The 21,144-nt window shown below is 49.2% G+C and overlaps 1 protein-coding gene across 10 annotated transcripts; it reads right to left on the bottom strand.

Moving 5' to 3' along the window:
- Positions 1–303: 303 nt before the first annotated feature.
- On the bottom strand, positions 304–21,144 carry eif4g1a (eukaryotic translation initiation factor 4 gamma, 1a). Of its 10 annotated transcripts, none has more exons than XM_030362985.1 (33): positions 20,706–21,144; positions 18,762–18,888; positions 17,701–17,787; positions 17,453–17,485; positions 16,264–16,284; positions 15,750–15,929; positions 15,201–15,300; positions 14,657–14,767; positions 13,770–13,921; positions 13,424–13,516; positions 12,467–12,527; positions 10,798–12,069; positions 10,623–10,708; positions 10,220–10,412; positions 9,996–10,129; positions 9,694–9,840; positions 9,149–9,544; positions 8,914–9,060; positions 8,556–8,792; positions 8,325–8,429; positions 7,782–8,105; positions 7,552–7,666; positions 7,364–7,460; positions 7,011–7,255; positions 6,638–6,762; positions 6,342–6,514; positions 6,099–6,224; positions 5,450–5,531; positions 5,175–5,273; positions 4,950–5,087; positions 4,547–4,628; positions 4,315–4,455; positions 304–1,811 (listed from the first exon to the last, which is right to left on the bottom strand). In XM_030362985.1, exons 2-33 carry the CDS (start codon positions 18,834–18,836, stop codon positions 1,630–1,632), a joined length of 5,559 nt encoding a protein of 1,852 aa, XP_030218845.1. In that variant the 5' UTR covers positions 18,837–18,888; positions 20,706–21,144; the 3' UTR covers positions 304–1,629. The 10 variants fall into 10 exon arrangements, with proteins under 10 accessions (XP_030218845.1, XP_030218847.1, XP_030218846.1 ...); XM_030362987.1 differs by having other exon boundaries at positions 9,706–9,840; XM_030362986.1 differs by having other exon boundaries at positions 20,547–21,139.

The raw sequence follows: 21,144 nt of genomic DNA, 5'->3' as shown, positions 1-21,144 counted from the left end.
TGATTGTATAGCAGGACTGCTGAACTGCATGGCGGTAGTTAGTGAATTTATGCACGAAGTTAACAAAAAAAATATAAAGACATTAAAAATGGTACATATAGGCCTTGATTTTCGCAAACCAATATTAATAAGGTCACATTGTAAGTTAGGTAAATGGCGATCAAATCCCCTGGGACAAATGATAGGGAAAGTGAGTTGTGAGATCAAACCTAAATGGGTTTGATCAGTTGTGTGACAATGTATTATTCAGCAAAGGACACGAAGGAACTCATAGATCAGGGGTTAACAGGACACTCCACAAACTGCAACTTGATAATTCCTTTATTTGCAATGCTCCATTTCCTCATCTTTCAGTTACCGATGCAAAAAAAGAATTCCTTAAATAATAAAGAAAGCAAAAACATATTTACAAAAATCCCAATACAACTAATCAATGGATTATCGAAAGCGTCTTTGCATCTGGATAACTGCCATCTCTGCTGGAAAAGGATACGTAGCATTACATCATTAGCAATTTATTCATTATTTCAGAAAAATAAAACAGAAAAAATCATATATTTACAGAACTCTCCTGAAATGTGTTTCCACTTAGAGCAGAAAAGGCTTTCGGATCACTTCTGTGTTTTTTTTTTTTCCTTTTTCTTTTTATATATATATCTTGTCAAGTCAATTTCTGCTTTCAATGTGTTCAAGTTTTAACGTGGATGGGGTTTAAGTATGCCTCTGCAGGGTTCTCCCTGACTTGAGTGTAGGGAGACCAGCTCGTGTTAGGTACTGAGGAAGATTAGTCGGGTCTCAGATAGGGTTGGTTGACTGCAAGGGGGTGGGAGACAGCATGGCTTGAAAGGAAGCATCGAGATCATCCCTAGTAGTCAATAGTCTAGTCTCAGGCTCAGAGTCCCTTAGATTCTGTCTTCACAGGTCCCATCTCAGCAAAGAGGAGGTGGTTATAAAATTAAATAAAAACAAAACAAAAAAAATGAACGTGAGTTATGGTTAGTCAGCAAGGTACATTTTTTCTAGGAAATCTCCCACTTTATCATCATTAATACAAACACACTTCAATCATGCTGCACACTTCAGTAAAGGACAAAAGACATAAGAGCTCTGTTCATTTCGATATCTCACACACCCACACACGTTACCACATGACACCCAAGTTCCCCTGCAACATGCTCAGTGATTCACCCCCGCCGTCACCACTTGGATCACACGATGAGGAAAAGCGTTTCCCCAGAACCATAAAAAGAGCAGCGTGTTGGTTTGTACGTGTCTTTCTCAAATGTCAAAAATGTTTATGCAACGGACGTAGGCCATTCGACGCATAGTTTAACAAGCAATCCTGCTGCATCGTTTCTCATGGGGTTATTCTAGGGCCGGGGCCACAAGCAGGTGTGAACAGAGAACGGGAAGCAAGAGAGAAGGAGCGGGAAAGACAGTTGATTGTTTTTTCTTTTTTTTTTACCAGTCCTCCCCCTCACGAACAAAAAAAAAAAAAAAAGATATCCTCATTGAGGATTGATTAAGTCCGCCTGTGTAGGCCGTGTAGTCTGTAACCGGGTTCCCAGCGAACCCCCCCACCCCCCCTGCCAAAGACAGGAGGGGGGGGGGGGGGGTGGAGGCGGGTCATTATTCTTTGTCGGACTCCTCCTCTGCCTCACGGAGCCAGGTGAAGAAGGTGGTGACAGACTTGAGCGCCACACCCTTGCCGGTCTGCTCTGCGGGGTCCTTGCTGGACTCCCACTTGTAGAAGGTCTCCTCTTTGATGACGTCCTCGTCGTACAGGTTGTCGAAGAACATCCGCAGCAGGTCTGAGGACACGCAGAGCACAGGGCGGGGTTAGGGTGGAACTGCTACTATACCGGTAGGGCCCTATGAAATCTGTTTTATTTTTTTCCAAATTCCGTTTTATTTTTTCCAAATTCCGTTTTTTCCTTTTTAATTTTCATGAATTCCGTTTTACACTTAAAGCTATTAAAATCATCAGAACGAGTGTCAAATAAGTGCGAACGAATACAATTTAATCAGATAGAAGACTACATTAATTAAAACATCACAACATTGCTCGTTTTTTAGTGCTTCAAATAAAAACATCATGACAAATATTAAAGTGCTTATAAACTATTTTTTTAATAAACTCCATCGGGACCATCACTTCACCAACTTCATCTTTTTTTATATGGATTTTGGACTTCAAGTGGTCATCGCACGTATCTTTGCGTTTCCAATCGATAGTATGTTGACATATTCTACAAAACAGCTGATCACCTGAGTGATAGAAGTGTTTTGGATATTGTTCTGCACTGAATTTGAGGTTAGAACCGAATTACTGGCGCTTCAACTTCTTCTTCGGCTTCTTGTTAGGAGCGGGACCTATTGTTTGCGTGGCTGACCGGGGATTTTTTTTGAACATTATTGTGGGAGTGACTGCTAAACATTCTGTGATGTTAATGTCACCTGTGTTGTTTCCCTTTTCCCTCGAAACTGAATTTCACCAAAATAATGGCGAATTCCGCTGCATTCGGCTGCATATTGTAAATGTGACGTGTGATGTGCCTTGTCCCTGTTACATGTTATATGTGCTGAAGAACAGGAACCTGCTGGAAATCAGTTATTTTACTAAGACAGGCCCGTTTTAAATTGTAACTTTGTTACTTTTAATACTTTCCTGCTTAATTAGAAAAAAATAAATATATATCAATAGATTACGTTTTTATTGTCCGATTCCATGATTCCGTCCGCATTTTTGTTATCGCGGAATTCATAGGGCCCTAAACCGGGTCAGGGCGGACCCGCTACTAAACCTGGTCAGGAAGGACCCGCTACTAAACCTGGTCAGGAAGGACCCGCTACTAAACCTGGTCAGGAAGGACCCGCTACTAAACCTGGTCAGGAAGGACCCGCTACTAAACCTGGTCAGGAAGGACCCGCTACTAAACCTGGTCAGGAAGGACCCGCTACTAAACCTGGTCAGGAAGGACCCGCTACTAAACCTGGTCAGGAAGGACCCGCTACTAAACCTGGTCAGGAAGGACCCGCTACTAAACCGGGTCAGGAAGGACCCGCTACTAAACCGGGTCAGGAAGGACCCGCTACTAAACCGGGTCAGGAAGGACCCGCTACTAAACCGGGTCAGGAAGGACCCGCTACTAAACCGGGTCAGGGCGGACCCGCTACTAAACCGGGTCAGGAAGGACCCGCTACTAAACCGGGTCAGGAAGGACCCGCTACTAAACCTGGTCAGGAAGGACCCGCTACTAAACCGGGTCAGGAAGGACATGCTACTAAACCGGGTCAGGAAGGACATGCTACTAAACCGGGTTAGGAAGGACCCGTTACTAAACCGGGTTAGGAAGGACCTGCTACTAAACCGGGTTAGGAAGGACCTGCTACTAAACCGGGTTAAGAAGGACCTGCTACTAAACCGGGTTATGGGAGGGTATGATGGTGTCCTTAAAGCGGCGGGCTCGAATCAAAAATGATGTTCCTCCCAAAAACATTTAGCATTATTCATTATAACGACTCAAGCACGTCCAACCCAGATCAGTCCTAGTAGATCAGATGTCGAGTTCTCATTAGTCAATCCCCAGGTTCCTCACCAGAGACCCACGACGCAGACCTAGGCAACACTAATCCCCTTTTCGCCCCCATCCTTCTTACGCAACCATTCACGGCTCCTAACTTTGCCTACGTTTGGTACTGTCCATTAGGGTTAGGAAAAATAATCGATTCTTCGATGCATCGCGATTCTCTCTAGAACGAGTCCGTCTCGATGCAGACAAATTAATAATCGGAATTAAAAATATATATTTTTTGCCTGCTGCAACATTCTGTTCGCCAGAGAGGGATAATTTTTGTAATTTTAAAATTATTGAATTTATGTTCAGTGTGTATTGGCCAATCTGATTTGTCTTGACACGATTGCGATTCAGCCTAGGCAAAGCATGCGCGCAAACTCACAGCTAAGTTTATTCATCTGTTGATGTCTTTAATGATCATCAAAAAAGTAGGAAGTGATTAGCAAACTCTGAGTAGCAAACCCAGATGTATGCATATATTTTTGAAAATCACGCATGGAAATGTGAAAAAAAAATTGTTGCATCGAGATGCATCGATAATCGCTTCAGAATCGAATCGTTGACCTCATCATCGGAAACGAATCGTGAGGTGCCAAGAGATTCCCACCCCTACCGTCCACATTTACCCCACTCTCCCGCCCATAGGGAGGGAGGGAGGCGTGGGTCACGGTGCTTGCGCATTGCTCCGGGTTCAAACCGTGGCAGGTCCCTTTCAAAGCAGCCGGGCTCCACTCACTTGCAGGCTGCTCCATGTGCACCATGAGGGCCTGCAGGGCGTAGAGAGCCTGGAGCTCTTTGGGCTCGTCGCTCAGGTACTTCAGCAGCAGGCTTCCCCTCTCGCTGATCTGCTTCCCGTCCACCTTGTAGAGGTTGTCGCCTTGAGGAGCAGCATCACAAACAACGATAAGAGGGTCGTTCCTACGGCCAGCAGACGCGTCAAGGCGAGCGACCTCGATGGGGATACTCACAAATGATGGCGGACTGGCACACGGACGTCATCAGCGCTCGCACAAACGAGTTGCCGGTGGATTGCTGCGCGTCCAAGTTAGCCTGGGGTCAAACCGGAAAATACCACAACCTTGTTCAATACGGGATTCTGATTGGTCAATCGTGCAAAGGGTGTGAATCGTTTTCCGATAACGGTCAAATACAGCTGATTAAGTCAACGGAACCGGGCTATAGACAAAATTAACAAACATTCAAATAACTTTGTTAACCGGGTAAAAAGGAATTAATCAGGGGTGGTACGCATTGAGCTTGGCCGCATTATCACACACAATTTTCCAACACGTTGTCGTGTCCACCTTACGTAAGAGACCCATCGGCGGAATCACACAGCCCAACACGGACTGCATCAGGCAGACCACCCACCTCCACCCAGTCGATGATCCGCTGGTTCTCGGCCTTGTCCTGGATGAGCCTTTCCAGCTGCTTGCTGATCTCCTCGTTGGTCAGGGGCTTCTTCTCCGGCCCCTCAGACCCCTCGGTGTCCAAGGTGAACTCCAGGTGCTGAACGAGCAGGAAAAACACAGCGGCGTCAGGAGCGAGGCCCACTCATGGTGCTCCTACAGCCACCTTCTGCCCTGTCCCACTGACCTGCTCAGTCACAAACTTGTTGACGTCCACATCCTTGGACAAGAACTCGCTCCAGTTCAGGCCTGCCTCGTTCCACATGGCCCCGACCTTTTTGTGGGTCTGATGGAAAGACAAATACGGGGGCAGTTGAGGGCTCATGTTTGGACGGGGACGGGGGTCGTCGTGAAGGCAGTTTCCAGAAATGAAGGTTTATGGTTAGAGATAAAGGGCGCTGGTTAGGGCACAGACACTGCAGGGGTTAGGAGGCCGTTAGTGAAGGATGAGGAAGTACATACCATTCCTTTGCAGAGCAAAGTGAGAATCTGTGCCAGCAGAACGCCGGCCATTCCCAAAGGCACTAGAGGCTTGGAGATTTCCCTAAACGCATGAAGACAATGTTTGACAATGTTAATACAACTCATTACATTGTCATTTTCATGATAATTTCATTACTGCTTTAACGGTATAACCATAACATGACAATCCAAATTCTTCGCCTCCCCAAATAGTCTGGCTGACTCAATTATCTCTCTTTAATAAACATTAATGATATCCTAGTGTAAATAAATGAAAGGCTTCGTCCTACAGAGGGCGCTACAGATGATGAGCCTCTATTAATTTACTCCAGCAGTTTTACATAAACAATTTTCTGTTCGACCAACTTCTTTGAACCAAAAGTCAACGTTTAACAACAAACACAAAACTTACAGCCCAAAGAAAAATTTGGATTAGAATAGTGCAATATTAACGTCATAGATATACATATTTTATCAGCACAAAGAAATCGTTGCAGTATCGTATTGCGAGCTCCCTGCCAATTCCCTTCCATAATGGCTGGGACAAATCACAGCCATTGGGCCAATGTGACAGATTTATCCATTCCCGGTCCCCAAAGGGAAGGGGCAGAGACCAATGCGACGCATTATCCAGAAAAGGGGGCCACACCTGAAGAGCTGCTCCATGGGGATCCCTCCCTCCTGCAGCATCGGGACGATCTGCTCCGCCAGGTACAGCCAGATGTGAGGGACGTCTATGGCCATGTCCTCGGCCATCTCCAGGGTCTCCTGAAGCCTGGGACAAAGACACGGAAAAAAATCAGGTCAAACCCGCAGCGCCAGCCTACTCATTCACTCCCGTTCCCACAGGACCAGCGGGGGGCCGGCGGCGGCGGCGGTGGATTCCACCCACCCTTTGTAGTACTGCGCTGGGGGCAGTGTTCCAGCCTTGATGAGCTGATGCATCAGGTGGCCCAGGTGGGCCCTGGCCCCGGGGCTGCGCTCCAGCGTCGACTCCACGCCGTTCCGGACGAACACAAACAGCAGCGAGGCACTGTTCATCTCGGACACGCACTGCAGCGCCTCCTACAGGTTTGGTGGGGGGGGGGGGGGGGGGGGGGGGGACATGCAGAAACACGTTAGCCCCTCCATGTGGTGTTTTATAAGGTTGAGGTGTGGGGGAGGAAGAGCCGGGCGTGCGTCGCGTACCTTCAAGTCGTTTATGTGGATGTACTCCTCGATGATGGCGTTGGACTTCTTATCCATCTCCTCCTCGCTCAAGGCCGGTTTGGAGGCGGCGGCGGGGGGAGGGGTTGCGTCACGCCCGGGCTTCACTGTGGGAGAAAGAAAAGCCAATACTCAATTCAATTTCTTTTTTATATATAGTTCAAAATTAGGGGATTTAGCAAGACGCTTTTATCCAAAGCGACTTACAATGAGTTCATTTGTCAGAAGAGAAAAAAAACAACTATCAGCATATATTGTGCATGACCTGAACAATGTTCCCCCCCTGCTTTAACCTTTCACGTGATCCCAGGGCTGTAACCGGGCATCACCCAGGACCCATGGACGCGCTCTCTACCTGCAGGCTCCTTGCTGGCGGCACGGTCCCGTCTGACCCGGTCGTCGGTCATGCTGGACACGCGACGCACGGGCTCCGTGGGCCCCCGGCCGCCGTCGCCGCCGCGCTCCTGCGACTCGCGGCTGAAGCTGCGCTTGGTGATGGTCGGCCGGCCGCCACCGTCGCGTCCCTCCCGGCGCTCGAAGCGGTCAAAGCCCCGGTCGTTTCTGTCCCTCTCCCCGCCGCGGTCGCGGCTGGAGCTCGACCTGAGGAACACACAAACAAACAGGGGTTGTGGTCGACCCAGGACGACAGGGACAGGGGACCAAAGGCCGGACTCGGGGATTAAAAGCGCGGAAGAGGACTGCGCTCACCTTTGAGGAACTCTGCGGTCGGCGTCGCCTGACGGCGGGCCAGACTGCTGCAGGGCCGAGAAGCGGTTCACAGTGCTGGTGGCCGGGCGACCGGACTCTGTCAAACGGAACGGCAAAGACCGCTTAACACAACGGTCTCCTTAAAAGCATGTTGAGTGTCGACAGGGGGATAAGCGTTTTGTTCTTACCCTGCTCTGCACCAGGGGCTTTCGACCCCGTCCCTCCACTGCTGCCCTTGGTCCAGTTACCGAAACCTCTCCCCCCGGGGGCCAACCGCTGGTCGTCAACGTCCTGAGCACCGGGCTACAGGACACAAGTACAGCGAGCCCGTCACACAATGCTCGGGTAACGGTCTGGGCAGTAAGGCGAGTTGGGTCGGTAGAGCTTAACCTCCGACGGTCAAGGGTAGGAAACGCACCTTGTTGATGATCTTGCTGAAGCGGGTCGTGTCGATGGGTCTGTTGCCCTTGGAGATGGGCACCGTGTTCCAGCCCTCGTCCTGGACCTGACTCCCACGGCCGCCTCCCTGTGCATGGTGTCCTCGGCCTCCCATATTGCCGCCGCCGCCGCCGCCTCCCATCCGGCCTCCACCACCGCCGCCTCCTCCTCCTCCTCCATCCTTCTTGGAAAGCATCTGCTGCTGGACCTTGATCTGCTCCCTGTGCTCTTCTGCCTCAGCATCCTTGTGGATCTGCTCGATGGTTTTGGGGCCCTGCTCCCCTCTGCGAGGCACCCACTTGCACTGCACCCGGGAAGATAGATTGAACGGTTATTAGCGGTCCGCGTTCTGAGGGCCCTCAATAGAAACACGACCCACTCAAGTTCCAACGAAGTCACACAACTCTGAACGGGTACTTTAACTAAAATGGTGGTTTGTACATTGTACAACGAGTCAATGAAATCGCACCGTGACTATTAAAAGGGCTACTATCGTTACTAAAAGCATGGAAAGTGTCAATACCCTTCGGAGGTCAATGACATCCAGCAGCATGAAGCGGATTCTGGAGGAGGTCTTTCGCTCCTTGATGATTTTGTCCAACTGGGCGAAGTACTGCTCCATGCGGGGCTAGGGGGACAAATAGACGTCAACGGCTGGACAACAGCCAGAAACTGTGCCTGTCTGCTTCACTCGACCATCAGACGACCAGCGGGTCTGGCCATACAGATGGGAGGCGAGTGGATTGCATGTTACCTTGGCCTTCTCAAAGTCCAGGTCTTTGCCGATGGTGGCGAGAAGCCTGCAGAGGCACTCCAGAGACTCTTCGTCGTGATTCTTCAGCAGCTTCACGACACAGTCGTGCATGATGGCCTCGGTGAGCATCTTCAGCTTGAACAGCTCACCGATGAACTTGATGTTGCCCAGTGACCGACGGCGAGCCTTGTCTTTGGAAGCCTGCAGCTCCACCTTCAGGCGGTCACGCTCTTCGTCCTGGAGAAAGGGTCATACAGAGATGATGAGGAATAAACAGGTACAGACTACATTGATCCGAACAGAGGGCCATGGTCAAAAGACTGTCCTGCAAGTGAGACAGACGTCGGGGTTTCCTTACGTCTTTAGATGCTTCCAACTCCTTCTGCTTCTTCTCAAAGATAACGTCGTCGTCTTGGTCCTTTTCAAACTCTTTTTGGCAGCGGTTGAGCAGGAGCTTTCTGAAGTTGACAGTGGCCTCTGGATTATCTGTGGTGGGGACTTTCAGCTGAGGACACAAGAACGCCACGTTAACCTACTGAAGGGAACTCGCGCGCATTAAACAAATGCAAAGAACTTGAAGGCGCAGGACTCACCCCCATAAGGCACCGGCACATGTTGGCGTAGGCCACCGAGAAGTTGGGCTCCGAGATGGCCTTCTCGAAGATGAGGTCGATGACACCCTTCAGCCTGGCCTCGGTGTCGATGGACATGTCCGTCACCTGCTTCATCAGCGCCTGGAACATCTGCGGCGTCAGCTTGTTGAGCACGCTGCGCACGCGCTTGAACAGCTCCTGGGTCTTGACCTCCTCGGGGTCGTCCTCCTCGGCGCCCTCCTCCGCGCCGCGGCCGCCGACGGCCTTCTTCACGCCGGGCTTCCAGGCCTTCTCCGCCTTGTTGAGCTGCACCTCGTTGTTCAGAGACATGCTGGTGATGATGATCTTCCTGGGCTCCTTCCGTTGGCCCTGCTGGGAGCGGCGCGGGCCGGGAGGCTGGCGGGGGGGGGGGGGGATGGATTGTGGATGACAGAGTCAGACATGGCTGTCAAGTAATCCTTAAAATAATTGAAGGAACTTGATGGAAATTTAAGTTGAACTATTGGCTTGTTGAGACGTGAACATCCCTCCCAGATCGGGCCTACCTCCCCTCTTACCGGGCCTCGTGGTCCGGGTCCCGGTCCACCCGTCGACTGCCTACTGCCAAGGTTACCCAGGTATGAGGGGGTAAAGTCGGGTCCAACGTTCATCACGCGGGCCGGGTCTGCAGGGCGCATTGGTGTCGCATTGGCCTACAATAATGCAAACCATTAGCTCCACAAACCAATCAACCGGACAAGATGAACACATTCGGCACACAGTGGCGTTCCTGAACGCCATTTCCCCTTCTCTGTACATTTTATGATGCAATAGGTTGCGTTGCCTTGGAGGGGAAATGTGACGCTACCTTGTCCAGGATCACTTCGTTGATGAGCGGCAGACCTTCAGGTTTGTGCATGCTGGCGGTGATGAACTGGCAGCCCAGAAGGAAGTCCCTGTCGTACTGCTTCTTGTCCTCTGGGTTGATGGGCTTCCAGTTCTCTGCAAAGATGAGCCAGGTGTATCAAAGTTAGATTAAAATTGAAGACCTAAAGGGGACACGGACACACACACACACACACACACACACACCTTCTTTGTACTGGTACTTCTGCTCAGCTGGCTCAGTTTTGGGCACAACTGGCTTTGGGTTCTGCTTGTCCTCCTTCTCCTCCCAGGTCTCATCAACAGCCTCTGACGCAGGCTTCTCAGCGGCAGCAGGGGCAGCCACGGCTGGCTCAGCCTGAACTGGTGAGGGTTCAGGGACCGGTGAGGCCGCCTGTTCCTGAGGGTAGAAAGAGATAAGTGGTAAAAATTAGTTAAAAATGTTAAAAATTAGTTAAAAATGTCTAAGTGGTAATTTCCCTCTATTTCATTGTATGGATAATGTAGATTGTAGACCTCTTGAGAGAATTAGCCGTTATAAGTAGGAAAGAGTAGTGGATACCCGACAGGATACTGTTCATTATTCCGAATCAGGGCTCATGAAACGCACCTCTTTGAAGGCATCCAGGAGGTCTCCAGTGGCCTTTTTGTTTAGCTCCTTCATGTTTCTCTTCTTCTTTGGCACAGACATGGCGGCTTCAAAACAACAAGAGGATTTCGTTAAAACTAGGACGGATAGATGACTACTTCAGAACTAAAGTCTGCAAACTCTGGCCCAGCCTTACCTTGCATAGTAGAATCCTTGGCGGGGAGAGCGGCAGAGGCTTCCTCTGTCGTTTCCGTCGTCAACTCCTCCACCTCCTCCTCCTCCGCCTCCTCCACCTCTTTCTCCTGGGCAGGGTCTGCCACAGAGGCTTCCGGAGGCTGACAGATCACAGGCTTTGCGAGCGGTGTGTCGACTTCGGGAGTGAGGTCCTCGGAGGCCTCGTCGGCTCCCTGAGCCAGGCCGTTGGAGAGAGGCGTCTCCGCTTGGGCGGCGGGCAGCTCGCTGGGGGAGGCCGCGGTCTCCTCCGTGGAGGCCTGGGGCTCCAACGCAGGCTCGGGGGCAGCTTTCGCAGCCTTCACCGGGGGGACGACCGCAGACTTCACCTCGGGGGGGGGGACCACCGCAGCCTTCACCGGGGGGGGGACCGCAGCCTCCACCGGGGGGACGACCGCAGCCTCCACCGGGGGGACGACCGCAGCTGCCTTCACCGGGGGGACGACCACCGCAGCCTCCACCGGGGGGACGACCACCGCTGCCTTCACCGGGGGGGGGACCACCGCTGCCTTCACCGGGGGGACGACCGCGGCCTTCACCGGGGGGGCGCTCGAGGCCTTCACCGGGGGGGCGCTCGAGGCCTTCACCGGGGGGGCGCTCGAGGCCTTCACCGGGGGGGCGCTCGAGGCCTTCACCGGGGGGGCGCTCGAGGCCTTCACCGGGGGGGCGCTCGAGGCCTTCACCGGGGGGGCGCTCGAGGCCTTCACCGTGGGGGCGCTCGCCGCCTTCACCGGGGGGACGCTCGCCGCCTCGTCGCCGGTCGCGCTGGAAGGGGTCACCGGCGCCGGGGGCCCAGCGGCGGGCTCCTTCTTCAGCTTGGCAACGGTCGACTTCTCCGGTTCAGACTTCTTCGCCACCTCAGGTTTCTTCTCCTCCTCCTTCTCCGGCGTCCTCTCGGCGGCGGGCGGAGCGACGGGCCCGGCCCCGCGGCGTTTGGCTGCCGACGCGGCCGGCGGTGGAACAGGGGCGTCGACCGTGTCGCTGACCTCGGCCTCTGGCTCGGGTTCTGCGGCCGGCGGGGGGGATGGTGGAGGCAGCACAGCGGGAGCGGGGGGCTGCTGCTTTTGCTCCTCTATCAATGGAGGGGGGGCCTCGACGGCGGCCGCCACCGCCGGCTTCGTGAGGGGTTCAGCCGGCACTAGCTCCGGGGTCACCGTCTCCAGTGGGACCTCTGGGACGGGGCTGGCGGAGGCTGGAGGTGGAGTTTCAACGCTGCCAGCAGATTCCGTACTTTCATCTGGACGGGAGACCAAACACAGGGGACCAAATTGGAGGGGGGAGGGGTATTTTTAACATATCGTTAGACACATAGCATCATTACGTCTTATTTGGCCAAATCTAAATTAACTCTATGAGAGTCAAGTTAGCCAAATGTTATATCTAACTTAACTCTCTATGAGAGTTATCTTAACTCCTAACTTATCTCTCATAGAGAGTTAAGTTAGGACTTGAGTTAAGCCTATCAGAGGGTCTTTTATACAGTCATCTATAGGATTATGCATTTCTGACCCTAAATACAAGATTAACCTTAAAATATTATTTTAATAAATTAAAATATTACTAACGATATACAATTTAAAGTATACAAGCTTTTAATGCATATTCAAATGGTTGCAAAATACAGAGTGACTCACCAGTTCCTGAAACAATAGTCTGTGTAACGTCACCATTCAGGACAGGACTATCTGACGAGGCCTGAAAATAAAGGGATACATATTCAGCAAAATAATGCTAGCAAAGGAAATGCATTCTAGAGGAACCATAAAAACGGCATGCATGACTTTAGTACAAATCAATCATAATAAAAATGGTCTTCCTACATATGAACCATCTGACTTGTTTGTTTCACACCAAACTCCTTGACTTCCCCTTCCTACAGTTATGAAGACGCTCCAACACACTACACAATTCTGTGATAGTTGAATGCCCTTATTAAGGGAATGAAATGGGGGACGTTATGGAAGGGTGGGAGATACATTACAAAATACAGAGCTTTCTTTACATCGGTGTGTCGGGACTGAGGGCATGATAATACGTATAGGCAGGGATAACATAATCTGAGGCATCCACTTTAAATCTGACGGCTACATGGTAGATAACATTACAGTGCTGAAGACCTTTGCACAGTATACACCCAGAATTTCTGTTTAAATAAATTATTTCCAATTGACACATCCATGTTCCAGCACACTGGATTAGGATGACATGTGAAACCAACCAGTCTGGCACATACAACAACTGAACATGATACTTAAAATATACAATAAGTGCTTAAATTATGGCACTTAAAAATAGTACTATACATTGTGTAGCATCCTTTCCTAGCCATCTTGTTGTGTAGGGGGAATAGGTTAACCAAGCAATTGTAAATACTTAACTTGTCTATGAATATCTTTACTTTACAGTATCAATAAAGCAATATTGTTTTTCTTCTGACAAATGTACTTATTCTAAATCAGTTTGGATTAAAGAGTCTGCCAACGTCCTAAAATGTAAATGTGAGATGAAGAAAGCCCTAAAATGTAAATGTGACATGAAGAATGTTTCAAACCCCACCGATAGTGCCCTCCTGTATACGTATCCACCCCTACCTGTGGTGGCGTTGGTGTGGAAGTGGCCCTTCCACCTGACATGATCTCTTCCGTGATGTCCTTCCCACCCTGGTTAGGGTCTCGTATTCTGATCTGAGGAGAGGAAAGAGCAAAATAAAAAGGTAGGACTTGGACTGAACACCTATCCACTGTAGACCAATGCGAAACTACGCAGCTCTCCTTTCACTGCCGGCCTACTGGTTCGATAGACAAACTCAATGTGACTGGCTTTTTTGAGGCAAAAGAGAAAGTTCTACATTGAGAGGACAAAGGGTTCTGTCCATTCAATCGTTTTGACCTCAGCCGGGAGGCCACATCCGCTCCCCTTTTCGTTGTGATGACCTACCGGTATACGTTCCCTCTTAGGCGGGCCTTGTGGCTGGGCTGGAGGTTGCTGAGGAGGCGGGGCTTGTTGCGGTTGCTGGGCGGGACTGATTATGACCGGCGCAGGCTGGACACTCTGAGTGAACTGAGGCTGTGCTGGATAGTACGCTCCAGCTGAAAGGTGAAGAGCAAAAGAAAACTGCAATGTCTCTCTGATTTTGAACCTCACAATAATCCAAACATAAAAGTTTAAATAGTGGCCAAATGGCTTTCAAAAGGTCATATCTACAGTCCTTTTATGATCATTTACTGATGATGATCAGGTTATCGGCAGTGCTTTTCCATAATGGCAGTTTTTCTGAACCTCTTATTTGTTGGGAAACTGCCAATCTTGCACCAAATAAAATAAGATGGCAGTCACAAAATTACCATCTGCCCAAAGGCTGGAAATGAGGACACTCGATGACTAGAAAAGGACGAGTTATAAGCCTGCAAAAGGCCTACAAAGTAGGGCTGGGCATTATTTGGACACTTATTTACACTTTTTAAGAACCAAACGGCTGATGAAATCCAACAGCGGTTAAATTCAAATATTTTATGTTCTGCTATGTACGGATTAAACCCTAAAAATACAGCTATATCAAAAGAGACGCTCAGAATAGAAAGGACTCTAGGAAGAAAAATCAATCAGTATTAAATCATCCAATCCCTGCCCAGCCCTACTACAAACGCAACGTATCCGCAGGCAAACCCAAATCAATAGACCAAATTCCCCGGGCATCGGTCAAAGGGTGCCATCGAAAGGCCGGCGCCGCAACGGGAACTTTTTTGCAACTGAAGCAAGCTGACCCAAAGCACAATTACACACAAAACACGCACACGCACACACACACACGCGGCACTACTCACCGGGGTAGCGCTGGGGGGCGAGAGCAGTGCCATGGAGAGAGAGACGACCGTTCTCACGCCCGCCACCTCTCCCCCCACCGCCCCGCCTCTCCCGCGCAGCATGAGAGGGTTCTGAACCAACGTGGCAGAGGGGAGCAAAGGGTGCAAGGGGCGGGAGAAGGGAGGCGAGAGAGAGAGAGCGAGAGAGAGAGAGAGAGAGAGAGAGAGAGGAGGAGGAGGAGGAGGAGGGAGGGCAGGAAGAGACAGATGCAGAATGAGTTAATGAGAGGAAAACCAGAGGAAGCAGGGTGTTACGGCTGTGACTCGGCGAGACTGCAGAGTGAGAGAACACAGACTGAGAAGCAAAAAAAGTCAAGCCAGACCTCAGTACAACCAACCAGAGGCATGACATACACAAGCCTGCCAGGCAAAGCCACCACACCTTCGATGCAACCTTATCGGCCAGAAACAGGTGTATTCAACTGCATTGAGCACCTGGGGGGGGGGGGGGTTCAGGGCTGTGGTTGTGCTTGGCAGGCGTTTGTCAAGAGCAGAGATTTCTTACCAAAACCAGGGTATTCAGCGGGGCTAGTCCCAGGGAAGAAGCCTGCAGTGCCGGCTGTCACAGGGTACTGTTGGGTGGGAGCCATGTATTGAGGACGATACTGCAAAAAGATATGGGAACGCCAACGTCAGAGGATCCCAGAGATAGCAAGGCTCATATCGTCCCTCTACAGATCCAACACTTCCATTTCCGTTTAAGAACACTTTCCATACAAAATTGAGAATTTGTCAGAAACATGCGTCGTCTGATTGCATCGCAGTGGTGAAACCATCTACGGTACATGTTACACATCTGTCTAGGGCCGATCGATTATGAAAAAAAAATTGAAATGCATTTATTCATCATTTCTCTCCAAAAACACTTTGTAACTGAGAACTTTGAAATGTCCCCTTAATCACATAAAAAATATAAAATGTAATCTATTCCAACTCAATTATATTAGCTTGGTGCTCATTTCACTGAAAAAAAATCGAAATCGCGATAATATTTGAATAATCGCACAATCCCTATGTCTGTCACAGGGTGAGGGGATTCCACGTGTGAACCAACCTGGCCAGGGGGGATGAAATAGCCCTGCGGGGAGCCGGGAAAGGAGATCTGCTGCTGGGGAATCATCATCATCTGTGAGCCGGCAGGGTAAACATGAGTGGGTCCCACAGGCCGCGGGCCACTGCTGGTCTGCACCCTGGGGGCACTGGTGGGCATCGTCGGCCGGTTTGGATAATAAGGCTGGCGGACACAGAGGGGAGGGGGGGAGCCAAAATGAGCACATATAGGGAGCGGGCGCAGCGCGTTTGCAGTTCACATTGTAAGCAGCCTACGTGGTAACAACACTTGGGCATGTTAAGTAACGTTGGTTGATGTGCGTGTGTGGTGGCAGACACTCGCTAGCTCAGCCCAGAGCTGAAAGCACAGCCCCTGGCGCAACTGCCGACGTGAGCAGTGCTCGGGTTTCACCAAGTCTAGAATGTATTGAATTTCATTCCTCCCAACTCTACCCAGGCTGGTTATACGTAACAGGGGGGGGGGGTCGTGGGGACAGGAGAAAGAGAAAAGCAGTTACCTGTAGTGCTCTGTATCCCCCCTTCAGCCGCACAATATATGAGCAAGAGAAGCAAGAGGGTGTGAGGTGAGATAAGGTGAAAACGAGGAAAATAGCACGCGGAAGGCAGAACGTAAAGGCTAAGTTGTGGTTCGACGTCGACGTAACGACCATGCAGTCGTGAACCTGTTTTGGTTCTGCGTCGGGTTTTGGTGAGCGGACCAATCAGCGCCCTCTCTGCTGCGTCGCCTCGACGTAAAAAAATGTTTGGGAGGCGCACGTCAGTCCCTTGTGGTGGACACAAGGTGGGTTTGCAAGGACGTATTGCGTCCGTAAACCCCCTTGCGTTGTGTCGACGTGGATCCATAACTGAGCGTTAAGGCTCTGAGGTGCCTAAACCAGAGAGTATAATGGCGCGTTTCCACCGGAGGGTGCGGTTCACAAAAGGTGCAGCACGGATCGCGTTTGACTCGGACTGAGCCGTACTCTTCTCGCAGTACTCCGCCGTTAGGTTACCGGCAAGTTCGAGCTCCACACGCCCTCTGCTGATTGGTCGACATAATAATCACTTCCGGGCGACATGGGGAAAAAACGAATCGACAGTAGGCATACCCGCAAGTTATTATTCTGGACAATGGACATGTCGCGCAGAACTTTAACTTGGGCGAACAAGGAGGTGGAGACGTTCCTCTGCACTCTTGGGTAAGAAGACGTGCAGAGGGAGCTGGTTTACGTAGCCGCCGCGGCGATCGACATCCGGCCTACCATAGGGGTACCGTCTGCGGTGGAAACGCGACCTCGGAACTGAGATTGGCTATACCGCCCCCTCCCTTCCGGACTGAGGCGAACCGAACCTAACCCTCCGGTGGAAATGCGCCATAAGGCCCTAGTCCTCAGACTTATTAATATACTTCATTTATAAACATAAGTGAGCCATTTACTATGAAGGCATTAATACATTTACACACACAATTTGGACATGAGAATTAATTGTGACCTAATAGCGCAAAAGGGGGATTGCGGGAAACAGCGGAGTGGCATTTGCAAGTTTAAAATATATCTGACTAAATCGAACCCTGATAAACAAGTTATTTAAACTCAAAACACTTGCACTTGGTGGCAGTGATAATCAGATAAAATAACTAATTGGTTGTAACATTCCGGAGAAATATTTCACACACACACACACACACACACACAGTGTTAGTACCTGTTGGTGTAAAGCACGGGGCCCTGCCGCAAACTGGGAGGACAGCAAAAAGGGAATCAAGAAGTAAAGATCGACACAGAGGAAAAGGTAGAGAAAAACTGGCACAGATAGAGTTCCAACCCAAAGCATTAGAGCAAAATGCAACCCGTTCAGAAGTCCATGTGAAAGTCAAGAAATGGGATAAAGTGATTTGGGGACACCATGCCAGAGGCAAGTACTGATCATAAAAGTAACACAAATGACCATACCTGTCTTGGTTGCGGAGCAGGGTTCATTTGTGGAAGTTGCGGGTTGGCAAAAACGAGAGAAGGGGGCTGTCCAGGGGCATAGCCAGCCTGGTTGGGTTTGAACAGATCGGGGAGGAACTGATGTTAGTAGACGGGGGGCAGACGTGTGCTTGAGTAAAAGAGCACTCGCCAAGCAAACCATGACAATTACAACGAAAGTGTAGTCCAATCATGTTTTTTGTAATACTTTTGCCTACATCTTTTGAATACATTCTTTATTACCGGTATGTTGAGGTGACATAATTAAATAGTCAAAAATAAAGCCTTTACTGTCGTATATATTGCCGTGGAGACTAAACAGGGTAGGTTGCCAATGTTTACTGGTTGGCCCGGGTAGGTGGAGTTGCTACGCGTTCACAAGGTTTTACATAATGCCTAGTGGGGAACGTCCAAAAAATCTAAACTGAACTTGAAATATATAGCAGCATAGCGTTACTCTGGTGGTCAATTCAAATAATCACGTGTTGAATATTCAACAGATATTCAGGCTCCGAGTTACAGCGATCTAACGCAGGGAGTTTATGAGTGCTGTTTGTCTGGTTATGTATAACTGCCAAGAAGATGGGGCTTCCAAGAAGAACGGTCGTGCAGCAACATTCCTCTCTATATCCAACTATATCTTTGGTTAGAATTCCTACACAATTTAGCAAATTACCAAGGTACCCAGCCCTCAACAATAGCCTCACTAAATCTTATCAAACCAGATATGTCTCATGTTTCGAAAGCACTACAACAGTAGAACTGCCTAGCCAATGGAGCTCCGGTGTGTGTGTGTGTGTGTGACGCATATAAACTGTAGAATTCAGGTTTACAGACTTTTGAATGTGTACATTGAAGCAGATTGGTTTCGCCACTAAAATAATATATTTCTTATTTGCGGCCATTTGATTTTATTTCTTTAAAGAACGAATCATCATTAATATCTGCACTGTTTACGAGTCAGTTAATGGTATTTCTTGCATCCCTAGAAGACCACAAGTTTCCATACATATGTCAACAAAAATTACGATTTCTATGCTTACCTGTGTGAGTCCAGGGGAGGGGGCAGGGTGTGGGACAGACACGGGTCCTGTTATAGGCTGCGGTGGTTTATTCATTTCATGTGCTTTTGTGGGTCTGCATCAGGCTTGCTCTGTCTTCGCAGAGTACCTAGAAAGAGTAGCCAAACATAAGTAACCTTGTTAAACCTTGTTAAAATATAATTGGTGGCTTGGATGAATTTGCCTTTACAATTAGTTGGGTTAAAAATATGGACGTCAGGGAGATGCAGTCGTAGATACACAGCTTTTCAAGAGGCTACACAACTGACTAAGTAATGAGGGTGTGGTTGATGGGTCCTCCTTTGATAAGAGGGATACCATCACCATGCACCATTCAAAAATAACAAAAAAAATTCCACTCGCTTACTTCCCAAATTGCATGAGTCCCAGTGTTGGGGCATATAGAACATTACAGCAATGCTAAAAGTTATTTTTCACCATCCATATATATATATATATAATAAAAATTTTACAAAGGTGAACTTAGAATTGAGGCTCATCAAACATAGAGACCATATTCAGAAACTAACAAATCGTATGAAACATTATATTTCATTAATAACTAAAGCCAAGTTGGAATAAACATGTTTAAGTGGCGTTTTAAAGGAAAATGGATGTCCTGGGTCAAAGTTCATTTACTGTTTCCAAAGGCCCATGCTAATGCTAGCCACAGATGGAAGTTAATCCCATGCATTTACTGCTCAAATATACAGAATATATGCGTGATACACAATTGACACATCGGTTTTAAGCTTCGAGAAAATGTCAACACAAATGAAAATCAAACGATAGCACTTAAAGGCATCCGTGACAACTGGGCATAGAATACGTGTCACGCATTACGAGCGTATTAGCATTAGCCTGCTAGCAAGCCATCGGTACCATGCTTTTCTTGACAGTGCCTCCGCGTAGGAGCTGCCATATGGCTCCCAAAGCGGTGGTAGCTCAATGTCGGTATGACAGCCCCATCAGAACAAAAGCTACATTATTTAACGTGACACAAGAGTTGAGGGTGACTTTGCTACGTTAGTTTGATGAGTGGAGCTCTCATATTTGTCAAAAGTCTCAACATGAGACACCCATGGCTAGCTTGCTATTTTTTGTACCTTCTTTTTTTTCTTATTATAAATATTACGTGTGTACATGGCTGCCTCGGATGATTGATTGTTAAACGTTCACAAACACTTATAGCCTCGGAGACTCGGGGTATGATGGTGTAATTCTTAAGAGCCCCAGCAGACAGCAGATGCAACACCTTGGGGCCTATCAATCCGGCCACGACCACTTGACATTGGTCAGGAGTGGTAGACTAGTTCAGAACCTTTGCAAACGTCTCCCGTCAGCTTAATACAGGATCCAGCCAAACTATATCCAAATGAAAGCTACCGTTTTCATTCGGATGTAGTTTGCCTGGGTCCTGCAATGCCAATGTCACTTAAAAAACCCACTCAACGCTTACCAGGAGCGGAGTCGACGTCAAGCAATGGCATGATGTAACAATCGCCCATACTGATACTATAGCTGTAAACACAGACATGGTATTTGAAAAGTGGAGGACGAACACACCGGGAGTGAAAACGATATGCATGTTCTAAGACATGACATGAAGACCCGATTCCTCGGCTGTCATGTCCTGGCAGCGATACGTGGTTAAGGCTAACAACTCTAACACATTGAATGAAATAACAAAGTGCGGATCACTAATTGACTTGTTCATCCAACCTTGCTATTTTCATGTTCATTGCATTCAACTGATTAGTTATATACCTCGAATACATGCAGAATTGGATAGGTGCTGGTAAGCCGGTGGGGCCCTCTTCGATTAGCTAGCGAGCTAGCAAGCAAGTGTTTGCCTTTGACAAGAACGCAGCACCGCCGGAATGTGCCGGGCAGCTAGCAATGCTAACACATATTAAGTCGTCTTACCAGGAATTTATGCTTTAGTGGTTCGAAGGGGGGAACCGGTCAACGGTGCACTATCTTCCCGTTAAAAGCAATGGGGTGTTTTCCTTTACCCCTTTCCTTGAAAAAGAGGACGCCCTTCTTAAACTTGTGATTTAGCAAGCTAGGTAGCTAGCCGGCAGATGGGGATGGAGCTACCGCTGTCACTTGCTATTTAAATCCCCGGAACGTGCAAAAGTGACAGTACACAAAATCAAATAATATAGGACTTCAGGAGTACTATTGGTCACTTCGATACCCCTGGACAAAGCCTCTGGACTGGAGGTCCATGATCAAGGCGCCGATGGTGACGGATTGCCGGTTGGGTATATACAGAACGGACGTTTCCACGGGCTTACAGCGAGGCCATAATGCGATGTTTCTTGTCGAGTGAGCCGGTGCGCCAAGCAAGTCGCATGGGCAC

The sequence above is a fragment of the Gadus morhua genome, chromosome 8 (genome assembly GCF_902167405.1).
Source record: "Gadus morhua chromosome 8, gadMor3.0, whole genome shotgun sequence".
Classification (NCBI taxonomy): Eukaryota; Metazoa; Chordata; class Actinopteri; order Gadiformes; family Gadidae; genus Gadus; species Gadus morhua.
Note: the sequence above shows the minus strand (reverse complement) of the source record. Positions and strands in the feature narration are given on the sequence as shown.